The sequence below is a fragment of the Heptranchias perlo genome, chromosome 34 (assembly GCF_035084215.1).
Source record: "Heptranchias perlo isolate sHepPer1 chromosome 34, sHepPer1.hap1, whole genome shotgun sequence".
Taxonomy (NCBI): Eukaryota; Metazoa; Chordata; class Chondrichthyes; order Hexanchiformes; family Hexanchidae; genus Heptranchias; species Heptranchias perlo.
Genome location: NC_090358.1, coordinates 18,111,559 through 18,128,643, shown reverse-complemented (window position 1 = coordinate 18,128,643; position 17,085 = coordinate 18,111,559). Strand labels below are relative to the sequence as shown.

The following is a 17,085-nucleotide window of genomic DNA, read 5'->3' as shown; positions in this document are numbered from 1 at the left end:
GTATCACAAATTTGCGTTGTGCAAAAGACTCCCTGTTTCACCAGTTGAAAAATATGTTTAATTAAAGATGGTTCTTCTGTGATAATTCCAAAAAAAGCACCTTTTACGCAGCAATTGTATGTGGATTAATTGTGTGACACAAGATGAGGTGGTCAGATCGGGCTGGATATAATTCATTTTTGTGATGGAGTTCAGAGAGTAAAAGAAAGTGAAATTGTTGTTGAAATCTTGGAGATTTGGGTGAGTGAGAATTTAGTTCCCCTCATCTTTGCCTCCATTATCCAAAAATAGCCACGCCTCTAGCCAAGCTGTCCCAGTACAGCTACAACACTGGCATCCACCCGACAATGTGGAAAATTGCTCACGTATGTCCTGTCCACAAAAAGCAGGACAAATCCAATCCGGCCAATTACCGCCCCATCAGTCTACTCTCAATCATCAGCAAAGTGATGGAAGGTGTCATCGACAGTGCTATCAAGTGGCACTTACTCACCAATAACTTGCTCACCGATGCTCAGGTTGGGTTCCGCCAGGACCACTTGGCTCCAGACCTCATTACAGCCTTGGTCCAAACATGGACAAAAGAGCTGAATTCCAGAGGTAAAATTGAAGTTAATGGGAATCAGGGGGGAAACTCTCCAGTGGCTGGAGCCATACCTAGCAAAAAGGAAGATGGTAGTGGTTTTTGAAGGCCAATTATCTCAGCCCCAGGACATTGCTGCATGTGTTCCTCAGGGCTGTGTCCTAGGCCCAACCATCTTCAGCTGCTTCATCAATGACCTTCACTCCATCATAAGGTCAGATGTGGGGATGTTCACTGATGTTTGCACAGTGTTCAGTTCCATTCGCAACCCCTCAAATAATGAAGCAGTCCGAGCCCGCATGCAGCAAGACCTGGACAACATCCAGGCTTGGGCTGATAAGTGGCAAGTAACTTTCACCCCAGACAAGTGCCAGGCAATGACCATCTTCAACAAGAGAGAGTCTAACCACCTCCTCTTGACATTCAATGGCATTATCATCGCCGAATCCCCCACCATCAACGTCCTGGGGTTCACCATTGACCAGAAACTTAACTGGACCAGCCACATAAATACTGTGGCTACAAGAGCAGGTCAGAGGCTGGGTATTCTGTGGCGAGTGACTCACCTCCTGACTCCCCAAAGCCTTTTCACCATCTACAAGGCACAAGTCAGGAGTGTGATGGAATACTCTCCACTTGCCTGGATGAGTGCAGCTCCAACAACACTCAAGAAGCTCGACACCATCCAAGACAAAGCAGCCCGCTTGATTGGCACCCCATCTACCACCCTAAACATTCACTCTCTTCACCACTGGCGCACCATGGCTGCAGTGTGTACCACCTACAAGATGCACTGCAGTAACTCGCCAAGGCTTCTTCGACAGCACCTCCCAAACCCGCGACCTCTACCACCAGAAGGACAAGGGCACAAGGCACATGGGAATAACACCACCTGCACGTTCCCCTCCAAGTCACACACCATCCTGACTTGGAAATATATCGCCGTTCCTTCATCGTCGCTGGATCAAAATTCTGGAACTCCCTACCTAACAGCACTGTGGGAGAACCTTCACCACATGGACTGCAGCGGTTCAAGAAGGCGGCTCATCATCATCTTCTCAAGGGCAATTAGGGATGGGCAATAAATGCTGGCCTTGCCAGCGGCACCCACATCCCATGAACAAATATAAAAAAACTCCACAATTATTCCACTTGTACAATTTGCTCAATGGATTAAATGTAATTTTGTCCTACAACTCAACACTCCATTTGAAATGGTGGATAATAAGCTCATGAGATTTTAGGACTAAAAGAACTGTAAAAACAATATAAATAGGAATGTGAATCACCAACATTTTGACATCTACTACAAAGTACAACCTATGAACATAAATACATTGAAATAAAGCCTGTAATGGGTTACTTACCCCAGGTAACAACTTCTTCAGCAGGAATACTCCAATGTAGTCCCTAGTGATAGCCTTAGGTATTGCCAAAGTGAATTCCATTGGTTTCATTTTCTAGTATCCCTTTTTGACATTGATGTAATGTATCACAGTCAAATGTCTCCTTCAAGTCGTAAGTTATAAATGAGCCTTCCATCTGATCTTCACCAGTAAGTGGAAGAACTGCTGAACTGAACCAAGTTTCCTCTTTTAAGCTGGAACAGTCCCCACCTATTTAAACATCCACGTTTAAAACTGGCAGTCATTTATATCGGCCAAAAAGCGATAACCGTTATCCATTTGTGTTAACATCCATTTCAAAGTTGCCGGTTATAGTGCCTTATGTGCTCCGCTTATTTCGGGCAGAAACAGCTGTGCTTACTCATTCGTTCACACCTCGTTACAGTGCACTGAATGCACGAACAAACAAGTAATTAACACCTCTTTAATGTTCAATTATCTTTTGTGTACTTAAGCCTATCTCATTCCTTCTGTGGGGTTACAGTTTGTACTAAACGCTGACTGCAGTTTAAATAATGCATTGCGCGCAGTCTTGATCTGCAACATTTTTATATCGTACAGCACTATAAAATAGCACAACCGCGTTATGCCGGCCATCGCATATAGTGGGTAAATCGCGTTTGCAGGAACGCGACTGCTATAAGCAGTGGGGGTTGTAATTGTTTTGAAGTTCAGATTTTTCAGGTGATCTTAACAATATGATGTTCACATTAACAATTTGAGTGCTACATGTACCGCAAGTACAAATTTGTGTAATGTGAATCTCAAAAAAAATGATTCTATTCCATGAAGAAAATAATTTTTCATCTGCACTGATGCAGCTAATTCATATGTTTCCACACATTCCCAATTAGCTTGTTCAGATTACAGGAAGTTTTTGTTTTGTTTTGTTTTTATATTGATTCATTTATTAGTAGTCTAAATTAGCTGAACCAAACCAAGGTAGGTCAAAAGGTGCTGGCTGTTCACATGGAGCAAGGCGTGACACTGAATCTTTCTGTTGTTGAAAATTTGCCCCAATGTAATTGTTCATCTAGCTGCAGTTTGGTTTTTGCCATGAACATAGAGGCCTAGATTTTCCACTGTTTCAGAATCTAGGAGTATCTTTGGCCGGGCTGGAGTTCTGTCTGCTGCAGGAATGCTCCGCTGACCTTGGCTGGTCATCTGGGGTCAGACTAATTTGCATCTTTTAGGCAGGGTCCCCGGCCTATGTTGGGGTGCCACATGGAATGGGCCAGAGATTGGCTGCAGAAAGCATCAGCATAATGTGCCCTTGTACTGCCTCTTAAATTATTTTTTTCTCCAAAAGTTTTTTTTAAAAAAAGTGCCTACCTGTGTGCGGTTGATTCCCTGACCCTTTAAAATTTAAATGGCCGCTCTGCTGCCGATAGTAACACTGGATGCCTGGAACGAATAGACGTCCCAAGCTCCCAGTGTTACTATGGCGCAAAAGATGGAAAATACGTTGTATGGCGTATTTCCAACATTACAATATGCCCACCTATATACCTGTTGTATGTTCTGTCACTCATGGAAGGAAATTGCACTGATACACAAAAAGGCAGGGTTGCGGGAGAAGGAATTGTCAATCTATTTCCTGCCCATGCCTGCCCTAGTTACACCGATTTAGTGGTGTAGGTAGAGGGAAAAAAAATCTATGCCATTCGCTTTGGGTTCCTATTTCTCAACTGAGTTAACCAACGTTATAAATTAACTATCACAAGAATGATATTCTCTTTGTCAAGGGAAGTTTAATACACTTGGATGTTTGTAAGTTAAATTCCCATTGAAATCTTGTTCTGCCTAAAATCTGCCACACTAAGATTGGCACATTGCATTAAAAGGTATGGGAATAAAAACTCCACAGGGAAAATGATCCAACCGTGGCTAACTAGAGAAGTTAAGGATAATATTGGATTAAACAAAGAGGCTTACAGTGTTGCCAAAAAGAGTAGTAAGCCTGAGGTTTGGGAGGGTTTTAGAAATCAGCAAAGGATGACCAAGAAATTGATAGAGGGAGTTTATTGATAGAGGTGTTTTAAAAGAGGTGGCTGCAGAGATAGTGGATGCATTGGTTTTGATCATCCAGAATTCCCTAGATTCTCGAACAGTCCTGTGGATTGGAAGGTAGCAAATGTAACCCTGCTATTCAAGAAAGGAAGGAGAGAGAAAATGGGGAACTATAGGCCAGTTAGCCTGACATTGGTAATAGGGAAAATGCTATTAAGGACGTAGTAATAGGGCACTTCGAAAATCATATCATTAGGCAGAGTCAACACAGTTTTATGAAAGGGAAATTGGGTTTGACAACTCTATTAGAATTTTTTGACAGTGTAGATAAGGGGGAACCAGTGGATGTAGTATATTTGGATTTTCAAAAGGCATTCGATAAGGTGCCACACAAGAGGTTGTTACACAAAATTAGGGCTTGTGGGATTGGGGATAAGATTTTAGAATGGATTGAGGATTGGTTAATGGACAGAAAAGAGAGAGTAGGAATAAATGGGTCATTTTCGGTTTGGCAGGTTGTAACTAGTGGGGTGCTGCAAGGATCAGTGCTTGGGTCTCAGCTGTTTAAAATATATATCAATGACTTAGATGAGGGGACCGAGTTTAATGTATCCAAGTTTGCTGATGATACAAAGCTAAGTGGGAAAGTAAGCTGTGAGGAGGATGCAAAGAGACAGCAAAGGGACAGGTTAAGTGAGTGGGCGAGAAGGTGGAGTATAATATGGAGAAATGCGAAATTATCCACTTTGGTAGGAAGAATAGAAAAGCAGAATATTTTTTAAAAGGTGTGAGACTAAGAAACGTTGGTGTTCAGAGGGATTTGGGTGTCCTTGTATATGAATCACAAAAAGTTAACATGCAGGTACAGCAAGCAATTAGGAAAGCAAATGGTATGTTGGCCTTTATTGCAAGGGAGTTGGAGTACAACAGTAAGGAAGTCTTGCTGCAATTATATAGGGCTCTGGTGAAACCACACCTGGAGTACTGCGTACAGTTTTGGTGACCTTACCTAAGAAAGGATATACTTGCCTTTAAAGGGGGTGCAGCTATGGTTCATTAGATTAATTCCTGGGATGAGAGGGTTGACCTATGAGGAGAGATTGAGTAGAATGGGCCTATATTCTCTGGAGTTTAGAAGAGTGAGAGGTGATCTCATTGGAACGTATAAAATTCTGAGAGGGCTTGACAGGGTAGATGCTGAGAGGCTATTTCCCCTGGCTGGAGAGTCTAGAACTAGGGGGCCATAGTCTCAAGATAAGGAGTCGGCCATATAGGACTGAACTGAGGAAAAATTTCTTTACTCGGAGGGTTGTGAATCTTTGGAATTTTCTACCCCAGAGGGCTATGGAAGCTCAGTCTTTGAGTATATTCAAGACTGAGATCAATGGATATTTGGACACTACGGGCGGGAAAGTGGAGTTGAGGTCGAACATCAGCAATGATCTTATGGAATGGCGGAGCAGGCTTGAGGAGCCGTATGTCTTACTCCTAATCCTATTTCTTATATTAAGAACATAAGAACATAAGAAGTAGGCTCAGGAGTAGGCCATATGGCCCCTCGAGACTGCACCGCCATTCAATCAGATCATGGCTGATCTTTGACCTCAACTCCATTTTCCCGCCTGATCCCCATATCCCATGATTCCCTTAGAGTCCAAAAATCTATCCATCTCAGCCTTGAATATGTTCAATAACTCAGCATACACTGCCATCTGGGGTAGAGAATTCCAAAGATTCACAACCCTTTGCATGAAGAAATTCCTCCTCATCTGAGCCTTGAATGGCCGACCCCTTATCCCGTGACTATGCCCCCTAGTTCCTGACTGTCCAGCCAGGGGAAACAATCTCTCAGCATCTACTTAGTGTCCAGCATGTTCTTATGAATGGTTACTGTAAACAGACTAGAAAGAAATGTAATTCTTGGATAGGATATCCTAATTAAAAATTAGATCTTTTAGTTATGTTCTAGTTTTTCATTACTTGACAACGATCTCTGTTTATTTGTATGTAGATGTTGAAGAGACTATTTGAATTAGAATGAACATGGGGAATTACATTAAACTTCAAGCTTTTGTTTTCTTAAATGCTCAAATTTATAATTTGATACTAAAAAATAAAACAGTGATGACAGTTTTGTGCTGCAGACACAATAACTAGAAACTCAATTTAAAAAAAACTCACTCATTTTATTTGAAACTGTTGCTGGCTGCACTTAGCACTCGAGGGCAGAGAGAGTGCAGAAATCGCATGCTTCACAAGAAGTCATCACCTGTAAGAGAACTTGGATAAAGAAATACTTACACTTTTTAAATCCACTCATTTTATAATCCTCTCCTGGAGCCAGCCTGATAACTAAGAATCCTCAGACAGTTCTCCCGGTATCCTGGCCAACATTTATTCCTCAATCAATATCTCTAAAATAGGTTACGTGGTAATTTATCACATTGCTGTTTGTGGGACCTTGCTGTGTATAAATTGGCTGCCGCATTTTCCTATATTACAACAATGACTACATACCAAAAAGTATTTCATTGGTGTGAATTGCTTTGCGCCATCCTGAGGTTATGAAAAGCGCGGCATTAATGCAAGTTCTTTCTTTCTAAGACTGGGTATCATTTTTGGTCACCCTCTGCTGTATTTTTCAGCCAAGCCCGATCCCACTGTCACCTTTTATGTCATTATTTTGGCCAACATTGTCTGTTTTATTTTGACTATTATGAAAATCTTCAAATAAAATGTTGGGGGGAAGAAAGTGTCAGTTCATTGCATCCCAGAATAATCACTGTCTAAATCGCTGTGCCACCCAGTCTATTAATTGCTGTCCTCTTTTGCCAAAGGCTATTCAATTGAATTTGTTTTAATCTAATGACTATAATTATTGGCAATATTTCTTGCAGTAATCCATCTGTCAATCAGCTGTATTTTAGTGGATGATCAGATCTGGTATTTTAGTGCATTTGGGCTTCGTACCATCATAATCTGAAGGAAATCCAAAAAAATGTGTGCTGTTTTAAACAAGTATTCTTATTAACAGAAAACAAGATGGCAAAGACTCTCCTTTTAACAGCAAAAGTGATTTAGAGTCGTTCTCAAGTTGTAGCCGATTATCCAGTCAACAGCATTCACTGGAAAGCAAACCTTCATTAGAATTAACTAATAGGTGAGTTGGCTCAACACTTATATATCTTCAGAGCATTTTGTGCACAGTAATGCAACATAATCATTTAATGTAATTTTAATTTCATTTTACCTCAGTGGAGGGAAGCTGCAATGTTGAGCCTCTTTGTATCCAGTTTACTCCGATCATGGGCCGTATCTTGTTGATAAAATAGCAGCGGGTTAACAACGCACGCCATTATTAATGTGCAAATCAGCCAGCAAGTTCAGGGGATTAAGAGATATGCCGTGAATTTTGAATCTCTGGAACCTGCTGGTCAATTTCCGCCGTTTTTTTGTTGTTTGCTTTGCATAAACAGCATCAAGGCCTTAGCCCGCCCATTATTTTTAAGAACTTGTTGGATTTGCACATTAATTGCCCGTTAAACTTATCGCAGAAAGTTAAGTCTGGTAATTAAGAATGCAAGTACCTTTTTAATGATGTGATAATTGATGATGTAATGCCAATCAACCTCTCTGGCCCAGAATGGGAATAATTTAAAGTGTTCAATCTCATTCCTACATGTAGTCAATTGTTGGAGATTTTAAAAATGTCAAATTTTAAATTTTACATTTTGATTCTTACTTTTCCTTTCTGTCTCTTTTTTCTGTCTTCACCCAATCTTTCTTTCCCTCTCTTTATTTCTCATTCTGAACCTGATTTGTCTCTTAATTCACCCACTCTAATTTGCCTTCCTTCTCAGTCGTTCCTCCGTTTCTTTCTCAAACCTTAAGTCTCATTGGTTAAGGAGACTCACTGGTGGTCCGGCCATTGACTGTGGTCCTAGATGCCTGTTGCCTTTTTGAGCTGAATGGTGCAGAAATAAGTCTAACTAATGGGGCACGCTGCGAGATGCCCCGCTCCAGCAATGTCACAGAATGGGTGGGACTCCATGTGGCTTTGAACAATTCCATTGAACGCAAAGAGGTTTTGGCTTCAGACTGGCCTGGATGGTGATCCAGAATCCAATATGAATACAAGCTCCTGTGAACAAAGAATGAGCAAAACTTTGAAAAAGTAGCACCCCTCCCCCCACTAAATAATTGCAACTTTTTATTCCAGTAGACAAATGGAGTGTACTTTAAAGAAAAATTTCCCACACTGGATTTTTCCTTCCCGTTCAAGATCTTTTTGTTAGTAATTCACAGTGAGCACAATTTACCCCATGATAGTTGATAACAGATTTGCCACTGGTTTTGTCATATTCAATCTGCTTCTGCATTAAATCCAAATGTTTCATTCAGCAGCAGAAAAGGGAGATTTGAATAGCTCAAAGTTTATTGTCTGAGCTTTCTGTATTGTAGTGGCCATTTGCTTAGGACATTAGTGACAAAATGTTAGCGAACAGTCCAAATTAATGCCCCGATCTGGTAAGCAGCTTTTTTAAAGAACATTTCAAAAATAATACTCAATGCAGAGCAGGTATCCTCACGGATGATTTTCCTCTGCCCAATGCCCTGTTTGTGCCTGTCCCCAGGGATTTAGGGCGAGGAAGAAGGGGTGGAACCTGTAACACAGGCTGTACACATGACACAAATTGCTGGCGGGCTGGATGGGGGAAAAATGAAAATATGGCACTATTTGCTAATGTTGCTGGTTGGAAAATATCATTAGCGTCAGCAGTAGTATAATTTCCATCACTCCAGAATGGAAAGTCTTTTGGCTGGTCTGTGTGCAGCATTTTAATTTTACCATTGCTAATAAGGCAACACATTTTAAATATCCATCTTCTGCTAGTTACTCTTTTGACTTAAAGTACAGCTTAACCCAATCATATGAGATGAACTTTAGCAGATGTTACAGTTACACTACCTAATATTTTACTATTTACAACTTATGTAGAATTATTCTTTTTGGGTATGAACCAGTGTAGGTTTAAGGAAAAATTTGTTGTTGAAACATTTGTAGAATGCAGGAAGTTCTTGTTCCAGACAGTAGCACTCCTGTAGTAATTAATTTCTTCAGTTTTATTTGGCTGTTTTCATTGCGAAGTATTTGCTAGAGCAGTAGTTATTGAAATACATTGGATGTGTTTGGAGAGGTGGTTATAAGAGTGAATCAAAACTTTATATTAAACTATGCTTAAGGAATTCATTTTATCTTTGTTGCTTTTCCTGCTGTATGTAAGTACTTCAGATTTGACCTGCATCTGTTGATATGAATTTGCTGTTTTAATTCTTTATAATATAAAAATGGTTACCTAAGATATCTGGATTATTAGGAATCAGAACTCAAGTGCAAGGAATTAACTTTATGGACAACATAGCTGTAAACTGTGTTTGTGAGTGTGTGGGGTGGTTGTTATCTGGACAAGAGTACTAGGATCAATTATGTAGATATATTACATTACTTACTGTATTGATATGAATATAGGCTGCACCCTAAACTTGAACTCTCTCCTAGGGAAAAAAAAACTTGTATATAGGTTCCATTCTTAACTTAAACTGTGATTATTGCTTTAAAAAAAAGTGCAGCCTATAAGCCAGTTAATATGGTAGATATAGACAGCTATCAACAGGTCTCTGTTAAAGTTTTATACATTTAAGAGTCCACGCATTTTACAGATTGATTGCTTTCTCAAAACCCCAAGGTGGTTCATATTAGTCATCAAATATGAAGGCATGATTCTGTTCTTTCATTGAAAAATGATTAGTGTTTTATGAAACATCAATTAACCTATTTAGTATGGCTAATTAATATGAATTAAACCTCTCCAGAAATGATGGCAGAGCAGGAACCAAGTTTCACAGTTGTGTCTGGAAATCCCATTTTCCTGTTTTTTTTTACAGTAGACTCTCTTTACTGTGTAGTTCAGTCTTTGGAAGCCAACCAACTAATGTAATATAAGGTTGCAGAGTACTGAAGGTCCCACTGGTTCCTTGTAACAGTCCCATGTGGAATGTGCTTCTCATGGGACTGTACGCTGCTCAGTTCACTTCAGCAATATGTTAATTGCTGAGTAGTCATGACTAAGCTGGCATAATTTAAAAAAAACCTGATACTTATGTGTCGGCTATTTACAATCTATATTAATGACATAGATGAAGGAACGAAGTGTAATGTATCCAAGTTTGCTGACAATACAAAGCTAGGTGGGAAAGTAAGCTGTGAGGAGGACGCCAAGAGTCTGCAAATGGATATCGACAGGTTAAGTGAGTGGGCAAGAAGGTGGCAGATGGAGTATAATGTGGGGAAATGTGAGGTTATTCACTTTGGTAAAAAAATAGAAAAATGGAATATTTTTTAAATGGTGAAAAGCTATTAAATGTTGGTGTTCAGAGAGATTTGGGTGTCCTTGTACACGAAACACAGAAAGTTAACATGCGGGTACAGCAAGCAATTAGGAAGGCAAATGGTATGTTAGCCTTTATTTTTTTTGATTCGTTCATGGGATGTGGGCATCGCTGGCAAGGCCAGCATTTATTGCCCATCCCTAATTGCCCTTGAGAAGGTGGTGGTGAGCCGCCTTCTTGAACCGCTTCAGTCCGTGTGGTGAAGGTTCTCCCACAGTGCTGTTAGGAAGGGAGTTCCAGGATTTTAACCCAGCGACGATGAAGGAACGGCGATATATTTCCAAGTCGGGATGGTGTGTGACTTGGTGGGGAATGTGCAGGTGGTGTTGTTCCCATGTGCCTGCTGCCCTTGTCCTTCTAGGTGGTAGAGGTCACGGGTTTGGGAGGTGCTGTCGAAGAAGCCTTGGCGAGTTGCTGCAGTGCATCCTGTGGATGGTACACACTGCAGCCACTGTGCACCAGTGGTGAAGGGAGTGAATGTTTAGGGTGGTGGATGGGGTGCCAATCAAGCGGGCTGCTTTGTCCTGGATGGTGTTGAGCTTCTTGAACGTTGTTGGAGCTGCACTCATCCAGGCAAGTGGAGAGTATTCCATCACACTCCTGACTTGTGCCTTGTAGATGATGGAAAGGCTTTGGGGAGTCAGGAGGTGAGTCACTCACCGCAGAATACCCAGCCTCTGACCTGCTCTTGTAGCCACAGTATTTATGTGGCTGGTCCAGTTAAGTTTCTGGTCAATGGTGACCCCCAGGCTGTTGATGGTGGGGGATTCGGCGATGGTAATGTTTTTGAATGTCAAGGGGAGGTGGTTAGACTCTCTCTTGTTGGAGATGGTCATTGCCTGGCTCTAATGTTACTTGCAAGGGGGTTGGAGTACATGAGTAAGGAAATGTTGCTTCAATTATATAGGGCCCTGGTGAGACCACACCTGGAGTACTGTGTGCAGTTTTTGTTACCTTACCTAAGGAAGGATATAATTGCCTTAGAGGTGGTGCAAAGAAGGTTCACTGGATTGATTCCTGGGTTGAGAGGGATGTCCTGTGAGGAGAGATTGAGTAGAATGGGCTTATACTCTCTGGAGTTTAGAAGAATGAGATGTGATCTCATTGAAACATATAAGATTCTGAAAGGGCTTGACACAGTAGATACTGAGAGGATGTTTCCCCTGGCTGGAGAGTCTAGGACTAGGGGACATAGTCTCAGGATAAGGGGTCAGACATTTGGGACTGAGATGAGGAAAAATTTCTTCTCTCGGAGGATTGTGAATCTTTGGAATTCTCTACCCCAGAGGGCTGTGGATGCTCAGTCGTTGAGTATATTCTAGACTAAGATCGATAGGATTTTGGACTCTAAGAGAATCAAGGGATATGTGGATCAGGCGGGAAAGTGGTTTTGAGGTCTAAGATCAGCCATGATCTTAATGAATGGTGGAGCAGGCTCGAGGGGACGTATGGTCTGCTTCTGCTCCTATTTCTTATGTTTCTTTTACTTTTGTTAAAATAGTGTTAGTTGCTGTTAAGGTTTTAAGTTTAGGTACTATTGCCCTTTATTTTAAATACCTACTTATGTAGATATATATATATATTTTTGTGTATGCAGATATTTTTTATCAAAATACATATCCCACTTTCATTTTTCATTTGAAAATACTTTATTTAGAATAGCATTGCTGCTCAGATTAGCTTTCAAATACACTTTCTGCCATGTTTATCTCTCCTCCCACAGTATCTCTAGTTACTTTTGTGTGTGTGCATCTGTCACTCATCCTGGGACGTTAATCCTTTCTGCCAGCATTCAATTTAGCATTTGTCAGTCCATGTGTCTGTTCTTACCCCACAATTTACCCCACACATAGCTTCTCTTTTCTGGTTGCACCAATCTTTTCGAAGTAAAACCTGCATGAAATATTACTTTAATTTCACTGAGGTAATAGTCCAGCAATAAAAACACAAAAAAAAAGCCTTTGAGTAAACAAGGTGAAGGGCCAAGACCTGGACAAAACCTGGTTAAAAAGAGTAAAAGAGATTAGGTAACTCAAAGTGTTTATTGCGATACTGAGCTTGGGATTTATAAACCGTGCGATTCTTAGAGGACGATTGAGGAACAAAGGACTTTGATCATTTTGGAGGTCCTGGGAAAGAATGATTTAGAGTAGGAGGCAACATCATAAGACTTCATTTCAACACAGTGATGATGTAGGGAGGCATGATGTGGAGATGCCGGTGATGGACTGGGGTTGACAATTGTAAACAATTTTACAACACCAAGTTATAGTCCAACGATTTTATTTGAAATCTACAAGCTTTCGGAGGCTTCCTCCTTCCTCAGGTAAATTTACCTGAGGAAGGAGGAAGCCTCCGAAAGCTTGTAGATTTCAAATAAAATCGTTGGACTATAACTTGGTGTTGTAAAATTGTTTACAATGATGTAGGGAGGAAGAGGATTGTGTCGAGCATATTTTGAGCCTTCAAGGAACAGGAGAAGAAAATTCAGAACAGCATTGATTAAGGAATAGAAAGGTTTGCAATGGGGAATGAGAGAGGTTAGAGGTGAGAGAGGGATTGCCTATCAGATGACAAGGTTTTTCTTGTACCTTCATTAAAATCTCATACATATACCTCACCACCAACTCTCTCTCTCGAGACCCCTCCACTTCCTCTGTGTCGACAGCCTGCTTGCCCGACATCCATGCTTCTGTTACCTCCAGACTCGACCATACCAATTCTCTCCTGGCTGGCCTCCCATCCTCCACCCTCCATAACCTTGAGCTCATCTAAAACTCTGCTGCTCGTATTCTAACCCACATCAAGTCACTCTCACCCATCATCCTTGTGCTCGCTGACCTATATTGGCTTCCAGTCCAGCAATGCCTCAAATTTGAAATTCTCATCTTGGTGTTCAAATCCCTCCATGGCCTTGCCACTCCCTATCTCTGTAATCTCCTCCAGCTCTACAACTCTGGCCTCTTGCGCATTCCCCACACCCTTCGCTCTACCATTGGCGGCTATGTCATCAGCCATCTGGCCGTAGGCTCTGGCATTCCCTCTCTAAAGCGCTCCATCTTTCTCTTCATTTAAGATCTTCCTTAAAACCAACCTCTTTTAGTCACCCCACCCTTAATATCTCCTTTCTTGGCTTGGTGTCAATTTTTGTCTGATTACATTCCTATGAAGTGTTTTCAAACATTTTACTACAATTAAGGCGCTGTATAAAGTCAAGTTTTGTTGTCATTGATATTATTGTCACTGTTATTTTTGGCTGGAGCTTCAATTATTTGGATTCGGCTTTGTTGATCATTTCTTCTGTAAATGCATTGGTTCCTCCTGATTGGCCACAATCCCTGCCAATCATATCAAGCCCTTCCCCTTTTCATTTTGGCTCTAGAGTGAAAATGAAAGATCCTTCCCTTCTGAATCTAATGAGCGTTCACAGAGTGTTCCAGGACTTGCTGTTTGTGAGCCCTGGCCCTTCACTCATGGTACAACCTGGAGGCTTGTGAGGTAACTGAAATTTTTTCTGTATTGAAAGCTTCAAAACAAGATAAGCCATGTATTTTGGATGTCTTCAAGGGAAATTATTAACGTACAAGGGACTGATTTTGTATACAATTTATGTTTATTAAAGCGGCCTTTTTTTGTCACGTACACTACTCAAACTCCCACAGTTAATCAGTTCACCTTCTCTCTGGAATATTTTTGTTTTGGTTTTAACTTTAAATTGATAGCACTGTGCATCTGTTAAAAATGCACATAATGTTTTCTAGAAAGGCCACAAACTTTTGTTATTGACAGCAGGACTGGCCATTCAAAGAGCTTGTCAGGGCTTTAAACAAATTTCAAAGTGGAATGTTTACGTTTTGTTACTTTGTGGTTCCGCCTCACCTGCCATTCTACCGGCTCAAGTAACAATGCTCCTTATCGCACCTGGCATCTTGAGCATCTTATCCCAAGCCAACCTTATCTCTACTCATGACCCCTGCAAATTCATTTTTGGAACTGCTAAGTGCAAGTTTATTGAACAAAAACAAGTTGCTTTTTTCTGGTCCTCCAGCAGTCAATTCTCAAGGTCTGTTGCAAAGCTGTCTCTTGTAAATTATATGGATCCTTCTATTCATCATCTTTTTTTTTCTGTTTTGATGGCACAGTTAGTTGCTAGGTTGGTGGGCCAATAGTTTTAAAATAAGAAGTCCTGAACAAGAGGCAAGATTTCATTGTTTGGAAGGGGATTTGGATTTGCAAGGTGATTGGTGACACAAAAGTAAGGATCTTAGAGGCTAGGAGTGGGTTGAGATAAGTTACCTTTGAACATAGAGATTAAGACTGGATTCTCCTAGTCTGCACTATACAGTGATTTTTTTGAGCAATGTATCAGGGGCTGCTGTTAGGGATTTCTGTTGCAAAGAACTGGACTTAAATCAGAGTGCTTTTATTAAAAAATTGAGCTGTGTGTTATGTGCTTTCACACTTCAGTTTGTGGTATTTGAAAGGAAAAGAGTAAATCAAGGATCTTTTGACCTCATAGAATCACAGAATGATACAGCATAGAAGGAGGCCATTTGGCCCATTGTGCCTGTGCCGGCTCTTTGAAGGAGCTATCCAATTAGTCCCACTCCCCTGCTCTTTCCCCACAGCCCTACAATTTTTTCCCCTTCAAATCTTTATCCAATTCCCTTTTGAAAGTTATTATTGAATCTGCTTCTACTACCCTTTCAGGCAGTGGATTCCAGATCATCATAATTCACTGCATAAAAATTGTTTTCCTCATGTCGCCTCGTTCTTTTGCCAATTACCTTAAATCTGTGTCCTCTGGTTTCTGACCCTTCTGCCAATGGGAACAGTTTCTCCACATTTACTCTATCAAAACCATTCATGATTTTGAACATCTTGCTCAAATTTCCCCTTAACCTTCTCTGATCTAAGGAGAACCACCCCAGTTTACATAGAAACATAGAAAATTTACAGCACAGAAGGAGGCCATTCGGCCCATCTAGTCTCTCCAGGTAACTGAAGTCTTTCATCCCTGGTACCATTCTAGTAAATCTCGTCTGCACCCTCCCTGAGGCCAAGACATCCTTCCTAAAGTGTGGTGCCCAGAATTCATCACAATACTCCAGCTGGGGCCTAACCAGTGTTTTATAAAGGTTTGGCATCACTTCCTTGCTTTTGTACTCTATGCATCTATTTATAAAGCCAAGGATCCTGCATGCCTTTTTAACAGCCTTTTCAACTTGTCCTGCCCATCTTCAAATACTTGAGTACGTACACCCCCAGGTCTCTCTGTTCCTGAACCCCCTTTAAAATTGTACCATTTAGTTTATATTGCTTCTCTTCATTCTTTCTACCAAAATGTATCACTTCACACTTCTCCGCGTTAAAATTCATCTGCCATGTGTCGGCCCATTTCACCAGTCTGTCTGTGTCCTCCTGAAGTCTGTTACTATCCTCCTCACAGTTTACTACATTTCAGAGTTTCATGTTATCTGCTGTATACCCAAGTCCAGGTCATTAATATATATCAAAAAGAGCATTGGTCCTAATATGACCCCTGACGGACACCACTGCTCACTTCCCATCAGTCTGAAAAACAATTGTTCATTCTGTCTCTGATGTGTCAAATTTAATATTATAATTAAGTTTTATAATTAAATGTTTAATTGTGCCTTGTTACATGTCATGTGACTTACTCCAAATTGTTTACGACTTTCTCAGTAACAAAGCGACTATAAACATCCTTTTTTAAACATCTTGGATGGCTTTCAAAGCTGCACTAAATAGAAGGTGAACTATATATTTTGTAATTCACATTTTACATTAAAGTGTATCAAACTGCTCAGCGAAAATTTATAAATTCTCAACTTTTCAGTAACTTGATTGTAAATGATAAACAACTAATTTGGTCCCCATTACCTTCTTCGTGCTGAAGTTAAGATGATGAAAAACATTGTGGTCTTTAGACCGAGTGGGAATTGACATATTCTTTTGTTTATTTGTTCTACTGCACTTTGCATGAAAAGAAAAGTTTGTTTGTAGGAAGGCAAAATATTTGCAGAATACGTTATGTTAAATATGATGTGGAAGATTTATTTGTGATTTCTGCAGTGGATCAGTGGAAAGCAGGCAACACCCATCTACAGCCCCCAGTCACAGCAATTCTCTGCCAAGTTACTCTGAAGGAAGCGAGAGTGATGCTGTACATGACTCTACCGTGGCGAGTGATTGTGAATCCCGCTCCACGGTGTACAGCTACCAACAGAATTCACAAAGGCAGCCCAGTGACCAAGAGAATAGCACGTGCTGTAGTCAATGCAATTCTAACTGCAGCTGCGTTTCCCAGGACAATCTGAAAATGGAGGTGGAGCCTGATGGATCCTGTAACCGTACTCCTGAAAGAGAAGATAACATGTATGTATACTTACAGGCAGTATTATAACACTAAGAAAACAAATTTGATTTACCTCCATCAATCCTGTTTTTCACACCAATTTGCTTTTCTCCCATTAATTGTTATTTATGCTTTGTTTGCAATAAAAGCCTACCATTTTATTTGGGAACATAAAAAATAGGACCAGGAGTAGGCCCTTCAAGCCTGCTGCGCTATTCAATAAGATCATGGCTGATCTTTGACCTCAACTCGACTGT

General features: G+C 40.7%; 1 protein-coding gene across 4 annotated transcripts in view; it reads left to right on the top strand.

The window, feature by feature from the left end:
* Positions 1-17,085, top strand: part of LOC137301857 (protein unc-13 homolog C-like) — a 514,180-nt gene that overhangs the window by 88,093 nt on the left and 409,002 nt on the right. For 2 of the 4 annotated variants that reach the window (XM_067971544.1, XM_067971543.1), the window contains exons 9-10: positions 7,034-7,159; positions 16,546-16,848. The exons of 1 other annotated variant lie outside the window; for it this stretch is intronic. In XM_067971544.1, coding sequence (XP_067827645.1) covers positions 7,034-7,159; positions 16,546-16,848 — 429 coding nt within the window. The remainder of the gene's footprint in view (positions 1-7,033; positions 7,160-16,545; positions 16,849-17,085) is intronic. One more of the 4 variants, XM_067971545.1, reaches the window with a different exon arrangement.